At 37.7% G+C, this 26,316-nt stretch overlaps 1 protein-coding gene across 1 annotated transcript in view; it reads right to left on the bottom strand.

Annotated features, from left to right (window-relative positions):
- The window catches only part of MAPKAP1 (MAPK associated protein 1), a 229,780-nt gene that overhangs the window by 104,663 nt on the left and 98,801 nt on the right, over positions 1-26,316 (bottom strand). Inside the window, exon 6 of the mRNA XM_079705813.1 lies at positions 5,006-5,182. Within this exon, the coding sequence (XP_079561939.1) occupies positions 5,006-5,182 (177 nt within the window). The remainder of the gene's footprint in view (positions 1-5,005; positions 5,183-26,316) is intronic.

The following is a 26,316-nucleotide window of genomic DNA, read 5'->3' as shown; positions in this document are numbered from 1 at the left end:
GGCTTAGTGATTAGGATTCTGGGCTTTCACTGTCGTGGCCCAGGTTTAATACCTGGCTAGGGAACTGAGACCCTGCAAGCTATGCGGCATAGCCAAAAAATAAAAGATAAAACAGGGAAAATCCTGGGTAGGACTGGCATAAACTGGTCATCCTAGCGGAAATGTTCTTTATTTTTCCAATTAAAAAACATTTAAAATTTGGGGGGGGGGGGTAGTGCACTATAAATCAATTGGCCCACTGATATAATGGACTAGTACCTAAAAATACATTCATCGTTTAAAAGGACAAATAATATGATAGTCTGATGTTTCATATGAAAATCAGAAGATTCAAGTTGACAAGTAAAACAATTAACATCCATTAAACCCCACATCAGTGATTTAATTTCAGCAAAATATCATGTTGCATTAAAGTTGCTAATTTTTATTTTATTAATGTTATAGTTTTATTTGCATTTAATTTGTAATTTTTTTGGATTGCATAAAGACATGGAATTTATAGCTAGAATTTTACATTTGTATGTGTTTAAGTAACTTTGTAATAAAAAATTTGGGCAAACACTGAAGTTCCAGGAGAATTAATTTTCCTTTAAAAGAGGTCTGTACATTACTTACATTTAAGAACATTCCTCATAACAAATCCATGAAGTAGTAATTACCATCCTCACTTTACAGATGAAGAAACTGAGACCACAGTCATGGAGCAAGTCACTAGTGAAGCTGAAACTTGAACCCAGGTTAGCCTAAGTTCAAAGGCTATGCTGCCTCATTTGGAGTAGGGAAAGATGGTATACTGGGGACTCCTGGTTGAACGGTATGAGGGCCTCTGAAAAACAGAAGGCAACCTGGGGCTTCATGGTATTCAAAAGGCAGAAACAGGGCTGTAGAAGAGGTTAAGTGGGCTCAGAAAGCAAGGTGGGACAGAAAGCTTGCCCAAGGGCCCCCTTCTCCCCGAGCAGCCCACAGACACCTGAAGATTCATTCGTTCATTCCTTCTCTAGGAAGCCCTGTGCTAGGCGCAGGGATGGGGTTAGGCAGTAACGCAAAGATGGTTCAGGCGGTAAGGCGAGCGACGGGTAGCGGCAGATGAAGCTTTGCTCGCTCGCCCGCCGCTCACCTCCTGCTGTGCAGCCTGGTTCCTAACAGGCCGCGGACAGGTACCAGTCCGCAGCCCAGGGGTTGGGGACCCCTGTCTTAAAGGATGTCTGCCATAGAGGATGTCTGCAGATCTCCAATGTACACCCCTGTCCGTGTTCAGCAAAAGTTATTGAAATTCAGCCTTTACTCAATCCCTCTATTTACTCCATTACCACCACAGTAATGGAGCTATGCTGGGCGTTGTGGGGCACTAATGATCCAGTTCTTGCCCTCAGAGGATTTTTATTAATAATAACAACAATTGCAGCAAACACTTATTTAGATAATGCTTATCTAGGCTAGGCACTGTTCTAAGTGCTTTGCACATATTAACGCATCCAATCCTCAAAACAGCTCTATGAGAGACGTATTATTACTACCCTCATTTAACTGAGCCGTAGAAAAGTCAAGTAATTCATCTGAGATTTCACACACACTAGTAAGGGCAAGGTCAGAATCGGCACCCAAGAAGTCTGGCTCCAGGGGCCACCATGCTCTTGAACTTTGGCCTTAAAGACAGTGGGATTCACTTGAATGACTAGACCAATACTTGATTCCCCTACCCACATCCCAACCATCAGCAGGGTGTTGGAAAAAAAATGGACTTTGAAGTTAGGCATGGGGTCAAGTCCAGGCCTGAGAGCAGTACTTTCCAGCCTCAGTTTTCATGTCTCTAAAATGGTCATAATAAAAACTGGGCTATTTTCAGATTAAATGAAATAACATATACATAGTTGGCCCTTAGTAAATACTAATTCACTTTCCATTGTCAAACCTAGCTCCTTCTTCCTGGTTCAGTGCAGTGTCTATGCAGCCACTTCCCGCCCATTCTGCACTGGGAGAGAGATGCAAAGAGGAAAGGGAGGGAATGAAGAGAAGCCGCAATGATTTCACTTCTTTTGCTGGCACTTCACTCTCTGAAACTTTGCATATGTCTCTGGAGACTCCTAAAGGTCTGCTCTGTCCTGCATTTGCAGGAGACATTTTTCTAACTTAGAATTTAGACCAGAAAGGTGAATGGGAGGTTGTTGAACCAAAAAAATATACACAGGGCAAATGGTCAGTAATTTGTACTATTTCATCAGACAACTGAGAAAAAGAAGAAAGAGAAAATGTATTGACATTTGTTCTAAATGCTCACATATAAAGATTTTACTTGACCTTGTGTTTTCAGAAACACTCCAGACATGTTGAATAAACTCCTGGACTTTAGAATAAAAAAAGGATTGACCGTGTGGTGTGTGTGTTTGGGAGTGAGAGTGCAGGGATGGGAGTAATTCAGGAAAAAAAAAAGTATCAGGTTTAAAGCAGTTGTTTTCTCATCTCTCTTCCCATTCTCTGGAAGGTAGGGTTCACAGTGAGACACTGTGTAGCCTTAGATGCTTCTCCTGGGAAGGTTATGCCCAAACCACCCCCAACCTCATTCTATTGAAAATCACTGATTTTAAAGCTCTTGTTTGAAAAAGGACTTTCAGATCAAAAGACTGCTATGATCATATGTTAATATTTATGTAGTAAAAATTATGTGCTAATGAGAACAATTCTTCTAGTGATTTATTAATAAACAATAGAATTTCAAGCAGAAACTACTGACATTTCATTATATACATCTTTTAAAGTAAAAAGAAAAAACTTCTAATGACACCTTGTAATGGTAAGACTGAAAAGATGGTTTTATGAATTTTATTTGTAGCACTGTAATAGATACCTCTTCAGAAGGCTATATATGTCAATACAAAGCAAGTATCTGAAGATGTTTCTACCCTGATCAATAATCCTATTCACAGGGAATTATCCTAAGGAAGTTATTCAACAGAAATAAAAGGGATATAGATAAGGACTATCATTATAGAATCACTTGTTAAAACCAAAACAAGGAAACAATCTAAACATCCTCTGACAGGCATCCATTTCATCCCGTACAGTTTTCTGTTGTATTGCTCATCACATTTGAATGATCTGTTTGACAACTCTCCCCCCACTAGACAGTAAGCTCCATGAAAACAGGGGCTGTCTCTGTCTAGATTTTTTTGAAAAATTCAAGTACTACTTTATTAAATGAGTTATTTTATATAACATGAACATCAATATAATTACAATTGTAAAAAAAATTTTATAACAAGGATGAACTGATTTTCAGATTTCCAAATCAGAGTCAACTGTACATTTACACAGAACTGTCTTTGCGTGAAGTCCAAAAAGGAACAGCATAAACATGAGGGTTTCTGTAGCCCCTTTATTTTTGCTGATCAACAGTTTGTTAGAAAAGCAGCTGTAGGTTTATACCTAAGGTCTGAGACATTACATAATAAATGCAGATTGTAGGAATTAAGAACAGATATCAAAATATTTGTAATATAATGTTAAGTAAAAATAACACAATATGTACGCTAGAACTGAAACTGTAATATATATACATGTGGAAATGATTATGCAAAAATGAAAATAATTATACTGGGATGGAGGAATCATTGGAAAACTTTTAAATTACTTTAATATTCTTTAAAGTTGTTGTTTTAGTGCCTCTGAAATGTAAAAAGAAGGAAAATATGTGATGCTATATACACCAAACATGATTTCAGGGTAGGGATAAAATGACAATAATAAAGCTTGAGGAGCTACCCCCGGCTCACTCCCAGGCACACAGATTTCTTTCTTTGGTCAAGGGTAGAAACACCCAAAATACTCATATATCATAGGTAACATAATCCTATTTTTAGTAAAAACCTGAAACAAAGGCAATATGTTTTTAAAAGATGGGGAAAGTCCTCTAAAGCAATCCCTCTTCTGGACAGTGAATTTGCTGGTTACTAACAGCAGGGGGTGCCAAAGGGATCGCTATTGTTCCCAGGAGATGGCCAGGAGTGGGACTGTCACGGCCTCTGTTAGAAGACCTTAAGCTGAGAAAACGCTGCAGGTTTTCCCCTAACAACCAGGACATATATATGTGTAAGACTCAGGTGCTCTACAGATGTGAATGGACAAAAACTACACTTTTATTTTAACTAACTTCTAACTGATATTTAGCATCTCCTTGAATTATGAATGCGGTCAACAAACCACAGTCATATGAGCAGTACTGGTGACTCTGTCATGAACAGAAACCACAGATACCATCATAGCACATTACAATTGTTGCAGAGTTCTCAAATATCATTTACACTTACCACTACTTTGAAACAAGAGACATCAGGAGTTACTGTTAGACCTGCCTCTGGATCTTGTCATTTAAGGTATTAATAAAGCCAGTACATACTACTATATCACAAATTTGTTTAATAATTTGATAACTATTTAAATATAATGGAATTCTTTTGTACTCCTGTGAATTTTACTCTCTGCATTTACAAACACTTTTCTGAGAAGGGCTTCTGTAGGCTTTACCTGACTACCAAAGGCACAGGAAGGATTAAGAACCTCTGCTCAGTCTAATGGAAGGCAACTAAGAAAAATCAAATTTGATTTGAACAAAGTTGGAGAGAAAAAGAAGTATTTTAAGTCACAAAAGGGAAGTGGCTGCAATGCACATTTTCAGTTTGGATTCCTTAATGAGAAAGAGGGAAACCCCAAATTTGTCCTTCATAGGCCCCAAAGTACCCCAGTATTTCCAGAGGTCTGTTTCCGAGACATGACATTCAAGATATACCTAATACAATTTGCTACTGCAAAGCAGCCTGCATTTAATCCAGGTGCAGAGGCATAGAATACAGTGCAAATGTCGTCCCCAACATCTCTCTGAAAGTAATCATTACACGCTGACTCTCCAGATACCAAATATCATTCATTTGATGAACAAAGCCAAAGTCAAATCCAAAGTACTAGAAGGTAGAGGTGAGATACTGAGATAAGTAACAGAATCAATACTTACATTCGAACAAAGAGCGACTCTTTGGATGTCAGACCAGGAGATGAATACTTTTCAACCAAGGCCAAAGTACTGAAGCCAAACTTATGAATGGGCTCATTGGAATCCAGTGGGGGGAAATCTGTGTCAACCTCCCCATCATCCTCGGCAATATGCAGGCAGTAGGCACTGACATTGTCACTGTAAGAAAAACCAAAAAGGTAAGTGAACACCAAGGTGAGGGAGGGATGCAGAGACCAGAAGCTATGGTGTACAGCAAACTGGGACACTACTATTTTTTACCCCAAAGCCTGGTGATACAGTTAGATCTCCCAAATCCTACTTCATTTGATAAAGAGAAAACACATGGCACCACAAATGGGGAGAAAAACAATGTGAAAGGAGAACATTTATACTGCTCTATTCTTTCAACAAATATTTACTGAGCCCCTGTTAATAGATAAGACCCAGAACTTAACCCCTTTGATCAAAGATGAGATTGAGTATCAGCCCTCAAAGGAAGCTTAGAGTATAGCAGGAGGAACAAGTAAGCACTACATTAGCTAGAATATTTATAAATGTAAATAAAATAAATATCATAAAAGAGAGACAAAACTATAAAGGAAGCAAAAGTTATTTGGAGGGAATCAGAGGCCTTTGATTTATGTTCAGGATTAAGAAAATATCTATGCTCTAGATCAGAAGAACTCAAGGTAACCAAGACGATCTTTACAGTTCTCCTCCCTGAAGAATATCAGGTTCACTTGGCAGGATCTGATTCCAAACACCAAGGACACTTACAGAGTAAAAGCAAATGATGCAATTCATCCTGACGCAGATACCTAGCCTTCTTAACTACTTCTGGACTTGTCTCACTTCCCCAGAACGTCCAGTCAGTACTCCCAGATTCCAGCTTTGCCCAATTTAGAATTAACACTCCTTCTCCTTTGGGGGACATAAAAAGTCAATTTGCTGAAAAAGGGTGGGAAGCTATACTAACATAAAGAAAATTTAAAACTGAAATCAACTTAAACACTTTAAAATACCCTGCACCAAAGTTGAATTGTGAAACTGCAAATCTGCTAGCATTCAGAAGTGTGAACCTAATAGTTCACAAGGAGGTAGGATTCTAAATTCTGTGGCTTAAATTTGGAGTTTTAATTATATGATTGATACTTAAATTAATTAATTACAAAGTGTATGCTAATTGTTTAATTGGTTGCTTGATCTATATAGATCATTTTTTGAATTAAATGAGTTGATTTACAAAGTTTATTGATTGGATGTGACAATGAATTATTTCACTGACTACCTGATTTGTAATTTTCCCAATTAATTCACAAATCTTTAGCTGCAACTCTGCTTTTTGAGAGAGAGCCTACTTCAGGTGATCTATACTCAGTCTGTCATGACTAAGAGATATTTATTATATAAAATAGGTAATAAGGACAGATTTAAATTAATGGGAACTGTAAATTTACTAAATGGATGGATAACAAGAAAGTAATCTGTCTATGTTTGTCACTATAAATTTCATGTATTTGCAATGCTGTTAAGAAACTTAAAATTCATCTCTGAATGGTACGGGAAACTTACTAATCTTTGCAAAAGGTTACCAACTTCAACACAGAACACTTGTAGAAGGAGAAGAAAGCCCTTTAGATGAGGAAAATATCATGGTGTAGTAGCTAAGGGCTTTGTGTCCAAAGGGACTTGAGTTCAACCTAAGCCCCATTGCTCCTGGACTACGTGATTTCAGAGAATACGCTTCGTTCCCTTCAGATTCCAATTCTACAGAAAGGGTACAGTCACCTAGAGGGGGTTTTGAAGTTTTGATGAGATAATATATGTAGTGCCTAGCATATAACAGAGGTAAAAACATAAATGGTAGTAACTATAATAAAGTCAGATGGAAAATAACTTCTATAGTTAGGTCAACCCTTAAAGACAAATTGTGGATGCATATTAGAGCAACAGAGCAACAATGAAAGTGAGCAACATGTTCTATGTGCAAACATCTGTAACTGGAGTGAACATGTCCACCGTGCTCCAGCCTTGGGGCCACTGAGCCTCCGGGATTTTATGAGCAGGGCAGACACTGATGCAGCAAGCAATGGACAGCACAGATTATTTAGTGCCGTGTAAATCATCCTGAGGAATGTCTGTGAATCCCTAGCACCACAGAGGTTTCAAGGGCAAATAATAAGTCTATTGATCAAAGCAGAAAGCCAAACAGTGGCATCAGAAGAATTCTGCTTTGATTGTCACAGGACGCCCCCAAATCTCCTCGAAACAAACTCAGCAAATGTCACAGCCTAAGCTCTGAAAGCCAAAAGACTCAATGTGCCTAGTGCTATTATTCCCCCCAGTTCTTAAATATAAAGTGTGATATCATTTATTCATTCAAAAAACATTTGTAAAGTGCCTACACTGTGCTGTAGCCTGTCCTGAGCACTGGGAACACAGCAAGGAAAAGAGTAAATAATTCACTCTATGTTATACAAACTAACGGAAGTCTTTTCTGGGTCCTCAGTAAAGTTTAGCAGTAAACAGTGCTCCACACCCTATCAACCCTTAATTGAACATCTAAGGGGAAAAAAAATGACTGAAATTCCATTTTCTATGCATGGATATTGGTTCCTTTGTGCCTTTATAGGGGAATCATTAATAAAAGAAGCTACTGTGATATTCTGACTTCTAAAACTGCTTCAGGACTTCAAATTAGTACTAGTAAAACAGCCATTAGTATCATTAGCTACATTTATTGAGTACCACGTGCCAGACACTGTGCACAGTGGTTTAGACACATAAGCTCACTGCATCTTCCCATCAGCTCTGTGAGTCCTTTATTATTATTCCTATTTTATGAATTACAAAACTAAGGCTCAGTGAGGTTCATCTTACATGCAAGATTAAACAGCATGCAAGTTATAGAGCTGAGATTCAAACCCAGGCAGTCAAGAGCCCTCACTCCTGACTCCCATCTACTCCTCTGCCTAAGCCGTAGTGTGTCAAGATTTCCCAAGGCCCTTGGGAACCTACAATTGTATGGAAATGCTACATATGCTAAAAAGGAGAAGGAAACCACGACATATTATTTATAAAAAATTAGAAGCTTAGAGAGATTTATTTCAATCTCCTCACTTTTACAAATGGGGAATAGATACCTAGAAAAGAGGAATAAGGTGCCCATGATCACCTAGTTAAATGGTGGCAAAGCTGGTTTTCAGAGAACTCAGGTTTCCTTACTTCTCTTCCGTTACTCTTTGATCAAATCAGAAATTGGTGGCATTTTGAAATGGGGAGAGAAAAAAGGGGCAGTTGTGGTCCCTGACTCAGGAATTTGCCAAATATAGACACCTAGAGCTTCCAAAACAACAAAAACGGGGTGCCTCTTCATGACAGTTTGTTGGAAGGAAGACGGGTTTTGCAGTGAGATCTGGTTTTAATGCCAACACAACCACAAACCAGCTACGTGACCAAATCTGTCTGAGCTCCATTTTCTTACCCAGGAAAGGCTTTCCTTGATTTCTTTAGAATCCTTTGGATCTCTAGGAGAATCCAAGTGATTCTCCTCTGTGTTCTTACAGAACTTGGCTGATATTTCTGCATATAACATCACACTGTTCTTTTTCTTATTTATGCATCTATGTTCTCCTAAAGAGCAGGGATTCTTCTACTATCTCTGCATCCTCACTGAAGAGTAAAATGGCTGGCATTTAGAACAAATATTTGTTGAATGAATGAATATATGAATGTGTAGACTGAATCACTCTACCCATGAAAAAAACATAGAGGGTATTATTAATGATGTGTGTGTTAATGAGAAAAGGAGAAGTAATAAGCTTTTCTTTTTCTTTTTCTGGCTTGTCACATTGATACCTGTTAGCCAAATGGGGCTTTCAAGGCAGTGCACATGTATCAGAGATAGCAATTCAAGACAAGGGAAGAAGGCCCAGGAAAAAGTGAAAATGAAAGAGGCATTCTTTTTTTTTTTTTTTTGCGGTACGCGGGTCTCTCACTGTTGTGGCCTCTCTCGTTGCGGAGCACAGGCTCCGGACGCGCAGGCTCAGTGGCCATGGCTCACGGGCCTAGCCGCTCCGCAGCATGTGGGATTTTCCCGGACCGGGGCACGAACCCGTGTCCCTTGCATTGGCAGGCGGACTCTCAACCACTGCGCCACCAGGGAAGCCCGAAAGAGGCATTCTTGCAGTTCACCAAGATATGAGTACTGGCATCTCAGTTTTTTATGGAGAAAACAATAAGAAATTATTACAACTATATAAAAATGTTCAATTACATACATATAAAAAGACTAGAAGAAAAGGGACCAAAAAGTTCATAAAGATTATATTTACATTAAAGCAATGAGCGCTTTTTTCTTTCTAAATTTCTATACTTTCCAGATGTCCCATAATATGTATGTATAACTTTCATTTTCCTTTCTTTATAAAATATTTAATTAAATTTTTGATAAGTGTAATATCAATACATTCTTATTGTAGACAATTTAGAAATATGGAACAGTACAAGGAAGTCTGGGAAATCTCTCACCCCACTACACAGAGAAAATCACTTGTCCTAGAGACTCTGAGCATGGCCTGCCTGATTGGTAAGTGTGCTCATTTTCTCTACTAGGTTCTGGAATTATGGAAGAAATAACCATAACTACTGCATAAGGGTCTTATAAGGATTAAATGACATAATTAACTGCACAGTGCCTGGCATGAAGAAGGATTCCCATTTTGTCAAAATTTCTTCTACCACTTTTAAGCTTCTGATTACACAGAAGCAGAATTAACTATCTAACAGAAGCATGGTGGATAGCAATGAGACAGAGAAACCTAAAAGTCCTGTTTGTGAGTCACTACCAGAGAGAGAAGAATGATCAAAACGGTAACAAACAAGTACAGGACAACTGGATCCACAAGAAGAGGCTTAATTTTAGAGCTGGGTTGGCATGGAAGGCACAGGCCCTTTTAGGTACCATGGAGCTTGTAAGAGGACTGGAAGTTTAAGAAATGAGTGGATGCAAAATGGAGGCTGCTGCCAAAGAGAGATCCTTTTGGGGGAGATATATAGATCTCCAAAGCTTTAATGAGTACAATTAACTGAATTTCCCTTATTCATATTTCATCAAATAAAGCTACATTTCTTCATTAGAAAAATTTATTGCATTGAATTGCTGACCAATATCCATTTTATGTTCAAAGGCCAGTATGGTTTTTATGACGAGACAGAAGCCTATAGCCCATAAATAGATGGTATTTAATTCATATATGAAAATTCAGGAGCATTCCAGGAAGCATCCCAGATTTCTACCAAATGTGATCTGACATGTTCATTCTTATCTTCAGAAAATGCAAAACACACTTTAGTATGAACACAAGACAGATTAATGCTTACTGTTTTTTAAATGAAAAATAAAAGAATGCATGATTCTGAAATGTCCAGAATGCTCATTACATGAACTCTGCTGCTTATTTTGGTGACAAGCAATATTAAGAGTGTGTCAGACATTAGCAAGAGAAAGATTCTGATGGTTGCAGCTCAGAAGTTCATCTCTTTGAAGTCAGAGCAAAGATTTTTAAGACTCCCAAGATTTCCTTTTCTCTAAAACACACCCCCCGTAAATGGTAAGTAGAGCTGATAAATAACATTGTAACGTTTGTCAAGCCACAGCAACCTCAGACAGGAAGAGTTAAATCTAAATTTCCTGGTAAAGTTCTAGGGAGAAAATGTCCACTAATTTTTAGGTGGAAGCAAGACCTTCATATTGTTCTGTCTGAACTCCTTTTAGGACAGTTTCTATTGCTATGTCTTCAAGTTCCCTGACGACAGCATGCTTCCTCCTGCCACAGCATCACTGCCACACGGTTCTATCTGCCAGGAGCCTTCCCCTGCCAAATGCCCCTGGCATCACTTTCTGAGGGAATTCCTCCCTGGTTCCCAGGTGAGGCTCTCACAAATGGCATTCCTTCCCTGCAGAGCACTTAACTCAGCTTCTAAGCAAACATTCTTTGGCTTAATTATTCGCCCATTTCCCTCACTAGGTTGTAGAATTCATGAAAGAGAAACTATGTCTTGTTCCCCTCACCACTGTACACCCAGCAAAATGCCTGGTACATAGCAAACACTCAATAAATATTTACTGAATGCATGAATGAATACAAATGATAAGTGAAATGAGCCAGTTACAAAGTGCTATTACACTTGATAATTTCGTCTTCCCCACCAAACTGTAAATTTTTTGAGAGCAGCAATTGCGTTTCTCTTGTTCTCCATTTTATCCTCAATACCCAGGGCCTGGAACTCCATAAATATTTGCTGAATGAAGAAATGATGAGGGACTTAAGTCTTTGAGATTAAGCAGGATATCAAAAGAAGAGTGAGAAAGGCATTTCTAAGGAAACAGCAAAAGCAGACATGGTGCGTGTCAAGAAGCTGCCAGTTAAAGAATGTGATGCGTTAGAATGTACGGGAGTATACCTGGGGGTCAGATGGGAAGGGCACCTTAGGCTGTATTATTTAGGTAAACGGTTCTCAATGATGACTGTAAGGAGTATAAATTAGAAGCAGCAACCTAGAAATGGGAGAAGAGTAGACAGTGGCAGGCATGCAGACAGCAAAAAAAAAAGGGGGGGTTGGTGGTGGTGGCGGTGTGGGGAGTGTAAAGAATTTAAATTGCAAAGTTGTCAGAAAACGTATAATGTAAAGTCAAACGCTCCTAGATACTTTCATAAGCCCACAAGGGCAGCACTGTATCATAGCATGGTACCATTACTTGAGTCATCAAGAAAGGGCTAAATTATGCTACTATTGCTGAACTAATACTAGTATTCATTGCAGTAGTAGCTGCTGGAGTTATAGTATTTAGCAGCAACAGAAACAAACATTTACTGAGCACTTGCCATGTATTTTCTCATTTTATTTTCATAACCACCCTGATAGGAAGTTTCTATCCTCATTTTACACATGAGAAAAATGGAATACATGGGCTGAAGTAATTCATCCAAGATCACCCTAATGGTTAGTGCCAGAATGCAAACCCAGACTATGACTCTGAATCCCACACTCTTAACCACTGTTACATACTGATTCAGAAGGCAGAGGAAAATGTTAACACATGTTAGTGAGCTTCTATGAAATATTACAAAAATAAAGAAACCTCGATACTGAATGAGATAAACCTCAACTATCTAGGCGGTCCCCCAAGTTTCCCAAGGGCTCTATGAGGATGAAGTGAATCCACAGTGAAATCCACTGCATGGCTATATCATGTGTTGGCATACTCTACAGCTGCACTTTCCAAACATGTGGCTACTGAGTCCTTGAAATGTGGCTAGTCTGAATTGAGATGTGCTGTAAATAGCAAATAAACACTGGATTTTGAATACGTGACCAAAAAAAAAAAGAACATTAAAAATCTCATTAATAATTTTTCTATCAATTACATGTTGAAATGATAATATTTAGGATAAAATGGGTTAATAAAATATATTATGAAAATTAATTCCACTTGTTTTTTGGAAATGTTTAAATATGTGATTACTAGAAAATTTAAAATTGTAAATGTGGCTTACATTTGTAGCTTGTATTATACATATTTTCCGGCTTTATTAAAATATAATTCACATATAGCATTGTGTAGGTTTAAGGTGTTGATACAATACACCTACATATTACCAAATGATTACTACCAAGTAGTACTAGCCAATACATCCATCACGGTGAGAACATTTGGCAACCTTAGCAACTTTTCAAATGCGCTGTACTCTGATCCCAAGAACTTATAACTGAAAGTTTATAACCTCTGACCAACATCTCCCCATTTCCCCCACACCCTAGGCCCTGGTAACCACCATTCTAATCTCTGTTTCTATGTGTCCGCGTTTTTAGATTCCACATATAAGTGATATCATACAGTATTTGTCTTTCTCTGTCTACCTTAACTCACTTAGCATCATGTCCTCAAGGTCCATCTATGTTGTTGAAAATAGCAGGATTTCCTTCTTTCTCATGGCTGAGTAATATTCCATTGTGTGTATAAATACACCATTATCATCTTTATCCATTCACCCATACATGAACAGTTAGGTTGTTTCCGTATCTTGGCTATTGTGAATAATGCTGCAATGAACTTGGGAGTGCAGGTATCTCTTTGCTATCCTGTTTGCATTTCCCATGGATACATACCCAGAAGTGGGATTGCTGGATCATATGGCAGTTCTATTTTTAATATTTTGAGGGACCTCCATACTGTTTTCCATAGTGCCTGTATCAATTTCCATTCCTACCAACAGTGCACAAGGGTTCCCTTTTCTCCATGTCCTCTCCAACACTTGTTATATCTTGTCCTTTTGATGATAGTCATTCTAACAGGTGTGAAATGATTGCATTGCATTTCATTTGGACAGCACTGCTCTATAGCCATAAACTTCCACTCACTGAGCACTGTGATAATCTCCAAAGTATACTACACCAGCTTTGTATAACACAGCAAAATTCTTCAGGTTTTTAGTATCAGTACTTCACCTGTCAGTAGCCTAATGAAGAGCAATAGTAAATAAGAGACCAGTGAAATATGCTGAATGTCTCAGGGACACCTGAAAAGAAGAAGGCAAAGAATGGCTATTCTAGTGTACAATGGAGTCATAACACACGACTGAAATCTCTGCATAAAAATGAGGACTAGTCGGGGCTTCCCTGGTGGCACAGTGGTTAAGAATCCGCCTGCCAAGGCAGGGGACAAGGGTTCGAGCCCTGGTCCGGGAAGATCCCACATGCGGCAGAGCAACTAAGACCGTGCGCCACAACTACTGAGCCCTCCTGCCACAACTACTGAAGCCTGTGCACCTAGAGTCTGTGCTCCAAAACAAGAGAAGCCACCTCAATGAGAAGCCCACGCACTGCAATGAAGAGTAGCCCCCGCTCACCGTCCGCGCGCAGCAACGAAGACCCAATGCAGCCAAAATAATAATAATAAAATAAATAAAAATTTATTTTAAAAAATTAGGACTAGTCAAAATTATTCTTAAAAATGCCTTAAATTATCTATGAAGTAAAATAAACGTGGTTTTCTGTCAAGAACAAGTGCATACCTCCTATCTCAAGTTCTTGACAAGGTAAAACCTCACTGAATTTTATTTTTTTCTCTTTTACAAATGGGTGATCCTAAAAAGACAGTGTTTCAGTCTTGAATCTGGTGGAGAAATATAAATTAAGGAATGTTTTAAAAAATCTTACAGGTCAGAAATAGATGCACACAAATATAGTCAACTGATCTTTGACAAAGGAGCAAAGGCAACTCAATGGAGAAATGATGGTTTTCTCAACTGGATATTAAGAAGAAAAAAAAAAGAAAAGAAAAAGAAAGACATCTAGACACAGACCTTACACATTTCACAAAAATTAACTCTAAATGATCAGAGACCTAAACGTAAAGCACAAAACTATGACACTTCTACAAAATAACATAGGAGAAAAAGTAGGTAACCTTAGGTTTGGTGATGACTTTTTAGCTATAACACCAAAAGCACAATCTATGAAAAAAATTGGTAAGCTGGAGTTCATTAACATTAAAAACTTCAGCTCTGCCAAAAATGCTGTTAAGAGAATAAAAACATGAGCAGACACCAAAAACAACGGAAACTATGAACGAGCAGCCTGCGAAAAAGAGACCCCAAACACAGTTAAGTTAAGCAAAATGAGAAGACAGAGAAACACACATCAGGTGAAGGAGCAAGGTAAAAACCCACCAGACCAAACAAATGAAGAGGAAATAGGCAGTCTATCTGAAAAAGAATTCAGAATAATGATAGTAAAGACGATCCAAAATCTTGGAAACAGAATGGAGAAAATACAAGAAACGTTTAACAAGGGCCCAGAAGAACTAAAAAGCAAACAAACCATGATGAACAACACAATAAATGAAATTAAAAATTCTCTAGAAGGAATCCATAGCAGAATAACTGAGGCAGAAGAACGGATAAGTGACCTGGAAGATAAAATAGTGGAAATAACTACTGCAGAGCAGAATAAAGAAAAAACAATGAAAAGATTTGAGGACATTCTTAGAGACCTCTGGGACAACGTTAAACGCACCAACATTCGAATTATAGGGGTCCCAGAGAAGAAGAGAAAAAGAAAGGGTCTGAGAAAATATTTGAAGAGATTATAGTTGAAAACTTCCCTAACATGGGAAAGGAAACAGTCACCCAACTCCAGGAAGGAAAGAGAGTCCCATACAGGATAAACCCTAGGAAAAACATACCAAGACACATATTAATCAAACTACTGAAAATTAAATACAAAGAAAAAATAATAAAAGCAGCAAGGGAAAAACAACAAATAACATACAAGGGAATGCCCATAAGGTTAACAGCTGATCTTTCAGCAGAAACTCTGCAAGCCAGAAGGGAGTGGCAGGACACATTTAAAGTGATGAAAGGGAAAAACATACAACCAAGATTACCCTACCCAGCAAGGATCTCATTCAGATTCGATGAGGAAATTAAAACGTTTACAGACAAGCAAAAGCTAAGAGAATTCAGCACCACCAAACCAGCTTTACAACAAATGCTAAAGGAACTTCTCTAGGCAGGAAACACAAGAGAAGGAAAAGACCGACAATAACAAAACCAAAACAATTAAGAAAATGGTAATAGGAACATACATATCGATAACTACCTTAAATGTAAATGGATTAAATGCTCCAACCAAAAGACACAGACTGGCTGAATGGGTACAAAAACAAGACCCATATATATGCTGTCTACAAGAGACCCACTTCAGACCTAGGGACATATACAGACTGAAAGTGAGGGGATGGAAAAAGATATGCCATGCAAATGGAAATCAAAAAGAAAGCTGGAGTAGCAATTCTCATATCAGACAAAATAGACTTTAAAATAAAGACTATTAGAAGAGACAAAGAAGGACACTACATAATGATCAAGGGATCAATCCAAGAAGAAGATATAACAACTGTAAATATTTATGCACCCAACATAGGAGCACCTCAATACATAAGGCAAATGCTAACAGCCATAAAAGAGGAAATCAACAGTAACACAATCATAGAAGGGGACTTTAACACCCCACTTTCACCAATGGACAGATCATCCAAAATGAAAATAAATAAGGAAACACAAGCTTTAAATGATACATTAAACAAGATGGACTTAATTGAGATTTATAGGACATCCCATCCAAAAACAACAGAATACACTTTCTTCTCAAGTGCTCATGGAACGTTCTCCAAGATAGATCATACCTTGGGTCACAAACCAAGCCTTGGTAAATGTAAGAAAACTGAAATCGTATCAAGTATCTTTTCTGACCACAATGTTGTGAGACTAGATATCAATTACAGGAAAAAATCTGTAAAAAATACAAACACATGGAAGCTAAACAATACACTACTTAATAACCAAGAGATGACTGAAGAAATCAAAGAGGAAATAAAAAGATACCTAGAAACAAATGACAATTAAAACACGATGACCCAAAACCTATGGGATGCAGCAAAAGCAGTTCTAAGAGGGAAGTTTATAGCAATACAATCCAACATCAAGAAACAAGAAACATCTCAAATAAACAACCTACCCTTACACCTAAAGCTATTAGAGAAAGAAGAAGAACAAAACCCCCTAAGTTAGCAGAAGGAAAGAAATCATAAAGATCAGGTCAGAAATAAATGAAAAAGAAATGAAGGAAACGATAGCAAAGATCAATAAAACTAAAAGCTGGTTCTTTGAGAAGATAAAATTGATAAACTACTTGCCAGACTCATCAAGAAAAAAGGGAGAACACTCAAATCAATAGAATTAGAAATGAAAAAGAAGTAATAACTGACACTGCAGAAATACAAAGGATCATGAGAGATTACTACAAGCAACTCTATGCCAATAAAATGGACAAATTCTTAGAAAAGCACAACCTTCTGAGACTGAACTAGGAAGAAATAGAAAATATAAACAGACCAATCACAAGCACTGAAATTGAGACTGTGATTAAAAATCTTCCAACAAACAAAAGCCCAGGACCAGATGGCTTCACAGGCGAATTCTATCAAACATTTAGAGAAGATCTAACACCTATCCTTCTCAAACTCTTCCAAAATATAGCAGAGGGAGGAACACTCCCAAACTCATTCTATGAGGCCACCATCACCCTGATACCAAAACCAGACAAAGATGTCACAAAGAAAGAAAACTACAGGCCAATATCACTGATGAACATAGATGCAAAAATCCTCAACAAAATACTAGCAAACAGAATCCAACATCACATTAAAAGTATCATACACCATGATCAAGTGGGGTTTACCCCAGGAATGTAAGGATTCTTCAATATATGCAAATCAATCAATGTGATACACCATATTAACAAATTGAAGGAGGAAAACCATATGATCATCTCAATAGATGCAGAAAAAGCTTTCGACAAAATTCAACACCCATTTATGATAAAAACCCTCCAGAAAGTAGGCACAGAGGGAACTTACCTCAACATAATAATGGCAGTATATGACAAACCCACAGCCAACATCATTCTCAGTGGTGGAAAACTGAAACCATTTCCACTAAGATCAGGAACAAGACAAGGCTGCGCACTCTCACCACTATTATTCAACATAGTTTTTCAAGTTTTAGCCACAGCAATCAGAGAAGAAAAAGAAATAAAAGGAATCCAAATTGGAAAAGAAGAAGTAAAGCTGTCACTGTTTGCAGATGACATGATACTATACATAGAGAATCCTAAAGATGCTACCAGAAAACTACTAGAGCTAATCAATGAATCTGGTAAAGTAGCAGGACACAAAATTTATGCACAGAAATCTCTTGCATTCCTATACATTAAGGATGAAAAATGTGAAAGAGAAATTAAGGAAACGGTCCCATTTACCAATGCAACAAAAAGAATAAAATACCTAGGAATAAACCCACCTAAGGAGACAAAAGACCTGCATGCAGAAAACTACAAAACATTGATGAAAGAAATTAAAGATGATACAAACAGATGGAGAGATATACCATGTTCTTGGATTCGAAGAATCAACATTGTGAAAATGACTATACTACCCAAAGCAATTTACAGATTCAATGCAATCCCTATCAAACTACCAATGGCATTTTTCACAGAACTAGAAGAAAACATTTCACAATTTGTATGGAAACACAAAAGACCCCGAATAACCAAAGCAATCTTGAGAAAGAAAAACGGAGCTGGAGGAATCAGGCTCCCTGACTTCAGAGTATACTACAACACTACAGTAATGAAGACAGTATGGTACTGGCACAAAAACAGAAATAATAGATCAATGGAACAGGATAGAAAGCCCAGAGATAAACCCACACACATATGGTCACCTTATTTTTGATAAAGGAGGCAAGACTATACAATGGAGAAAAGACAACCTCTTCAATAAGTGGTGCTGGGAAAACTGGACAGCTACATGTGAAAGAATGAAATTAGATCACTCCCTAACACCACACACAAAAATAAACTAAAAATGGATTAAAGACCTAAATGTAAGGCCAGACACTATAAAACTCTTAGAGGAAAACATTTGGCAGAACACTCTATGACATAAACCACAGCAAGATCCTTTTTGACCCACCACCTAGAGAAATGGAAATAAAACCAAAAATAAACAAATGGGACCTAATGAAACTTCAAAGCTTTTGCACAGCAAAGGACACTATAAACAAGACAAAAAGACAACCCTCAGAATGGGAGAAAATATTTGCAAATGAAGCAACTGACAAAGGATTAATCTCCAACAGTGACAAGCAGCTCATGCAGCTCAATATCAAAAAAACAACCCAATCCAAAAATGGGCAGAAGATCTAAATAGACATTTCTCCAAAGATGATATACAGATTGCCAACAAACACATGAAAAAAGTGCTCAACATCACTAATCATTAGAGAAATGCAAATCAAAACTACAGTGAGGTATCACCTCACACCAGTCAGAATGGCCAGAATGGCCATCATCAAAAAATCTACAAACAGTAAATGCTAGAGCGGGTGTGGAGAAAAGGGAACCCTCTTGAACTGTTGGTGGGAATGTAAATTGATACAGCCACTATGGAGAACAGTATGGAGGTTCCTTAAAAAACTAAAAATAGAACTACCATATGACCCAGCAATCCCACTACTGGACATATACCCTGAGAAAACTATAATTCAAAAAGAGTCACGTACCACAATGTTCTTTGCAGCACTATTTACAACAGCCAGGACATAGAAGCAACCTAAGTGTCCATCGACAGATGAATGGATAAAGAAGATGTGGCACATATATACAATGGAATATGACTCAGCCATAAAAAGAAACGAAATTGAGTTATTTTTAGTGAGGTGGATGGACCTAGAGTCTGTCATACAGAGTGAAGTAAGTCAGAAAGAGAAAAACAAATACCGTATGCTAACATATATATATGGAATCTAAAAAAATAAAAGAAAAAAAAATGGTTCTAAAGAATCTAGGGGCAGGACAGCAATAAAGATGCAGATGTAGAAAATGCACTTGAGGACACGGGGAGGGGGAAGGGCAAGCTGGGACGAAGTTAGAGACTGGCATGGACATATATATACTACCAAATGTAAAATAGATAGCTAGTGGGAAGCAGCCACGTAGCACAGGGAGATCAGCTCAGTGCTTTGTGACCATCTAGAGGGGTAGGATAGGGAGGGTGGGAGGGAGATGCAAGAGGGAGGAGATATGGGGATATATGTATATGCATAGCTGATTCACTTTGTTATAAAGCAGAAACTAACACACCATTGTAAAGCAATTATACTCCAATAAAGATTAAAAAAAAAAAAGCAACCAAGCTATCCTTCAGTAGGTGAATGGAAAAACTGTGGTATAGCCATAGAATGGAGTATTAGTCACCATATGAAATATGAGCTTACAAGCCAGAAAAAGACATGAAGGAAACTTAAAACACATACTGCTAAGTGAAAGAAGCCAGTATGAAAAGGCTACATATGGAATGATTCCAAGTAGCCTATATTATGGAAAATGCAAAACTACAGAGACAGTAAAAAGATGAGTGGTTGCCAAAGGTGAGAGGAGTGGGATGAATAAATAGAACACAGGGCATTTTTAGGCTGGTGAAACCATTCTGTATGATACAATAATTAGAATTGTACAATACACAAAGTGTACCTAATGTAAACTGCTGACTTTAGTTAATCATAATGTATCAGTATATGTTCAACAATTGTAACAAATGTACCACACTAGTGCAAGATGCCACTAATAGGGAAAAATGAGAGGCAGGAAGGAGATATTGTGGGAACTTTATAACTTCTGGGCAATTTTTCTGTAAATCTAAAACTGCCCTAAAAAATAAAGTCTTTTAAAGAGATTTAAAGGTAACTGGCTTTAGAACTGTAAAAAAATTCGAAATAGAAAATGAAGAAAGCATAAAAAACAAAGCTTAAAACAAGTAGACTAACACGAAACCAACATGTCAGTGGTTATAATAAATGTTAGTAAGATAAACTTCCCTATGAAAAGACAGTGACTTAGACTGGGCCAAAAAGGAAAAACCTCACAAAGGTATTCAACATAGCTAAAACAAAAAGGCAAAGGTAAAAGCCTGAACAAAGACACACTGGAGAAGTACAAAGAAGAACAGTGGAAAAAATAGCTCACTGTCACTGAAATAAAAAGGCAGGACACAATACATAAATAAAACAAATCAGATTGTTTTACATTGAAAAAGGTACAACTCACAATAAAGATATGAAATGCATGGATCTTTTTGTGCACTGATATATACATATACATATATAAAGTGGAAACCGCTGAAATCTCAGGAGAAAAATCACACACACACACACACAGGAAACTTAATTCATTTCTCTTAATCATTCATGGACCAAAAATAGTCAAAAACTGTTAAGAACATAATAGTAATTAAAAATGCTGATTTAATAAGTATATATTGAATTCTGTAACCTATAGAGAATAGTTTTCCAGAATCTGTAGAATATTTATAAAACATTATTAAACAGTAGGCCTCCCAAATATAGATAAATCTCTAAGCATAAATTTTATAGGGCACATTTTCTGGTCAACATTCAATAAACATAAATCTACATAACAAAGTCAAAATTTAAATATTCAACTACCTAGAGACTGAAATGATTTAATTTAGCTTCTTCCAAATAGATTTTAGTTTCCTCCAAAATCAGTGCACCAAAATAAGCAGGAAATTATCTTAAATACCACACTTCAATCCTGCTAAAGAATTAACAAGTGTAAGAGTCAAGGAAGCCAAGAATTCCAGCCAATTCTCCATTCCTTCCCAGGGGCCACAGCCTACTTCCATAGACATTTTTCAAGGCACAGAGACAGGAGAACAACCTTCTCGAATAAATAATTTTCTTGAAAATAAAGGAAAGCGCTCCCATTCATCTAGCAATTTGCCCCGCTGTGAATGAAGAGCTCTTCCACAGGGCCAACCCACTGGAAAAGATCAAGTAAAGATCTATTCCAACACTGAAGTACAAACAAGCTAGAAAGAAAATAACCCTGTACTTCACTTCCTGACAGGAAGAGATCCCAGGTGTTTACTTTATAGACTGTCTTATATCAAACAGAACTGAGAAATCCACTGTCACATAAGAGGTGACAAAAAATTTCAAAAGACCATGGCTTCTTTGGAGTCAATGTAATTTTGTAATTCAATATATACTTACAGAGCAACTGTTTTAAAATGTCAGCATGCTAGGTACACTCAGGAATACAAATCTTAATAAGATACACTCAACTTCAAAGGTTTACAAACTAGTACAAGAAATAATCTCTATTTGGGGGGTTCAGAATTGGTAATTAAATTGTTTGAATCTTCCTTAGCCTTACTAATTTTTGGTCTTCTTTGTTTATCAGTTTCTGATAGCAGGTATTGAAATTTCCTGTTCTGACTGTGCATCAGTCAAAGATGCTCCTTAAAATTACCTTAAAATATGCTGAGACTATGTTGCTAGATGCATACACAGTCAGAATTATTATATTATCTTGGTGGGCTATTCCTTTTTTCATTATGTAGTTTACCAAAATATCCCTATTGATGTTGTTTTTGCCTTAAATTCTACTGTTTGACTCACTGCCACCCTCCTCCCCAACCCACTTTTGCCAGGTGGAGCTGAAGACTCTGACCCATGGGAAAGGAGATGGCAGAATGTCTGCTTGACAGCTTTTGGACTGAGAAGAAAATAAGGTTCTTTTTTTCTTTTTTCTAATTAAAAAAAGATTTTTAAAATTTATTTAATTAATTTATTTTTGGCTGTGTTGGGTCTTCCTTGCTGCGCGTGGGCTTTCTCTAGTTGTGGCGAGCGGGGGCTACTCTTCGTTGAGGTGCACAGGCTTCTCATTGCAGTAGCTTCTCTTGTTGCGGAGCACGGGCTCCAGGCGCATGCGGGCTTCAGTATTTGTGGCACACGGGCTCAGCAGTTGTAGCTCGCGGGCTCTAGAGTGCAGGCTCAGTAGTTGTGGCACATGGGCTTAGCTGCTCCACAGCATGTGGGATCTTCCCAGAGCAGGGCTCGAACCTGTGTCCCCTGCATTGGCAGGTAGATTCTTAACCACTGCGCCACCAGGGAAGCCCCAAGGATCTTTTGTAAAACAATGGTTTTTAATTCTGATGAAGTCCAATTTATCTTTTTTTTTTCCTACTGTGGATCATGCTTTTAGGGTCATGTATAAGAACTCTTTCTTCATCTAGCCCTCAGTTCCAAAGATGTTTTCCTCTAAAAGTTCTATGGTTTTACATTTTACATTTAAGTTGAAATTTCATTTTGAGTTAATTTTACACAAGGCACGTGGTTTAGGTTGTAGTTTATTTTTTTGGCTTATGGATGTCCAACTGCCCAGCATCATTTGTTGAAAAGGCTATCCTTGCACCACTTAATTTGTATGTGCTTTTAATATGAAGACTCATTCTTATCTGCCTTCAATTCCGGGAAATTCTCTGGCATTAGCTCTTCAAATATTGTTTCCCTGCTGTTCCCTCTATTCTTTGCTTCACATATGGGAGGCTTTGGATCTTTCCCCCATGTCTCTTAACTTACCTTTCCTTCTTTGTATCTCTTTGTATCTTTGTGTTGCATCCTGAGTTGAATTCATTAGTACTATCTTTCAATTCATTTCCTCTTTAACTGGGCCCAGTCTAAAGCTTATCCAACATACTTTTTTTTTTTTAACTTTCATAACTGCATTTTATATTTCCAGAACTTTTAATTGGTTCTTTTCTAAATCCACCTCTTGATTCTATCTGCTCAGTTTTGTTTCACAATTTCCTAGAAGTTTACCCATGGGTGTTATTCCTTCATCATTTTGATGATTTTAAACATATTTATTTGAAATTTATTTTCAGATTGCTTTATTATAATTTTGTTGGGTGTGAATTTTTCTCCGGATTATTGTCTTTCTTTCTTAGTACTAGTTATACTGGTTTGCTTTGGAATTTTAATTTGCTAGCTCTTCTTGAATAGGAATGCTTCCTCTCTTTTTCTCTCTCCCTTTCTTCCTCTCTCACGCCTCCCTGTCTATTGCCACTGTCTTCCATCTTCATCAAAGCAGAGGCCTCCAGTCTAGAGCCAGGTCTTACACTGGCAGCTCAGGGTTCCTACCCTTCGGTGATACTAGGGACACTAGGGATATCATAAACCCAGTCATATCGTGGCCAGGTCCTGGTCACAGCGCTATCTTATTCCCCTGCCACCCCAGAAACACAACTTGAAACGAGCCACAGACCCAGGCAGCTTTGTTCAGTTTCTTTTCATAGGCACGAAAATCCACCCCAGATCCTAGTTTCCAGCAGTGAGACTTCCTCTAGTCCCCATCCAGGCATGAAGTTCCTTTGGTCCCTATACCTTCGAGCAGTGTTTCCCACTTTTTTTGACGTCTTGGGATACTTAGAAAATAACAGCATCTGTACGGCAAACAGAAAGATGGATGACTCTGTTCCCTACCCAGAAATGATGGCTGGAGGCTCTGACTACCCTCAGACCACCCAGTTGCCCTGAAGTCTGAGAAAAATCAGTATTTCACATACTGGTAAACTCATTCACAGCATGTTCCTTTAGAAGTAATGCTCTAAAAGAATCAACTCCCAGCACACTCTGCCTATTTCTGAACTTGGTTCTGTTCCTAGTCCACAGGATGGTTAACTGGTTATTAAAATACAAGTATGTCAACAACATACTCCATTTATTATTACTATGTATTTGAAGCAGAATATAGAATTTAAAGCATGAACTTAAAGGGTCATCATAACCAGAAGTCCGTGCTTTTCCCTCTGTTTAGAGCACCCTCCTCTCAACTTCTCTGCATCACCTTTTCCTACTCCTTCAGGTTTCAGTTTAGATGTCACTTAAGCAAGGTTGCTTTTCATGACTCCAGTCTCACCAAGTATGGGGTCAGATCTTCTCAGGATTTTGCATGCTACTGTATTGGACTATTATAGTATTGTATTATCATTGCCTATTGTATTGTATTATCATTGCCTAGAGTACTGTGTTATTATTGCCTATTATTATTACCTTTGACAATAACCTCCTTGATGGCATAAACTGCCTTTTTCACTTCTGTATTTCCAGATCTAGCACAGTGCCTGTACTAAGCATGAACTCAATAAATATTTTAATATCACCTATAACAGAGTTCCATGGTAAGGACTATAATGTAATAGTGAAGAGTAGGGCTCTTGAGTCAGAAATTCCTGAGTTTAACAAATAACAAATGTTGACAAGGATGTGGAGAAAAGGGAACCCTTGTATACTGTTGGTGGGAATGTAAATTGGTGCAGCCACTGTGGAAAACAGTATGGAGGTTTCTCAAAAACCTAAAAATAGAACTACCGTATGATCCAGCAATTCCACTCCTGGGTATATATCCGAAAAATAACAAAACACTAATTTGAAAAGATACATGCGCTCCCATGTTCAAAGCAGCACAATTTACAACTGCCAGGACATGGATACAACTTAAGTGTCCATCAACAGATGAATGAATAAAGAAGATGTGGTATATATATACACAATGGAATACCACTCAGCCGTAAAAAAAGAGTAAAATTTTGCCATTGGCAGCAACATGGATGGACTTGGAGGGCATTATGCTAAGTGAAATAAGTCAGAGAAAGACAAATACTATATGCTATCACTTATACGTGGAATCTAAAAAATACAACAAACTAGTGAATAAAACAAAAAAGAAGCAAACTTACAGATATAGAGAACAAACGTTATCAGTGGGGAGAGGGAAGCAGGGGCAATATAGGGGAAGGGAGAAAAAAGGGTTATTATGGAATTATATGAAATCACGTGTGTGAAACTTTTGGAAATTGTAAAGCACTACAGAATTTAAATAATCGTTCATTCAATTAAAAAAAAATTCCTGGGTTTAAATACCAGTTCTACCACTTACTGTGTAATTTAGAAAAGTTACTTAGCCTCTCTACACTTTAGTTTCCTCATCTGTAAAATGTATGTCACAGTTCAACTCCTATTACTTGCTGTGTAACCCTGGGCAAGTTCCTTTGCCTCTCTTGGTTTTGGTTCCTGCAACAAGCAGTGTTCTAAGGATTAACTCAGACAACATACATCAAGTAACTAGCACTTGCTTGCTTCCACTTCACGCTGAAAAGGGACAACACCATAGCTCAGCCTTGAGCACAGCTGCAGACTCAACCCTTTTCTGAGCCTACGTGGTATCTTGGTTGAAAAGGCTTTCTATTGCCATAGGAGCAATAAGGATTATCTTCATATCCACAATTTTTCAGGCAAAGTGGAGGGCAATGTCAATCAGAACCTGAAAGAATAATTTTAAGTGCAAATTTAATGTACCTAAAGGAAACACACACACACACACACACACACACACACACACACACACACACACACACACCCCTAACAGACTGGACCATGCTAACACAAAATGTGAGAAGGGAAAGCCTCCATGAGAATCCATTTCCAAAATGAAGGCATCCACTACATTTAGCTGTATCCCAAACCCTACTGCTGGGAAGGGCACATAAAACTAAGAGAAGATGCCTGTCAGATAAGAAATTCAAGTATGGGAGAACTAATGCAGCAAACCACTTTAAAGTTCAAGTTATGATGTACATATATAGAGACTCTACTTTCAAGCATTACATTTTTAATATAATAGTTTAATGAGGAATAGAGTCTAGTAATTGAGAGAAAAATTGGTCACTGACTGATAACAAAGAAAACTGTAATTCAGACCAAAAGGAAATAAAGTAAAAATCTTGGCCTCAAACAGACTGGAAAACAAATTCTGACTCT

The sequence above is a fragment of the Hyperoodon ampullatus genome (assembly GCF_949752795.1).
Source record: "Hyperoodon ampullatus genome assembly, chromosome: 6".
NCBI classification, from domain to species: Eukaryota; Metazoa; Chordata; class Mammalia; order Artiodactyla; family Ziphiidae; genus Hyperoodon; species Hyperoodon ampullatus.
Note: the sequence above shows the minus strand (reverse complement) of the source record. Positions and strands in the feature narration are given on the sequence as shown.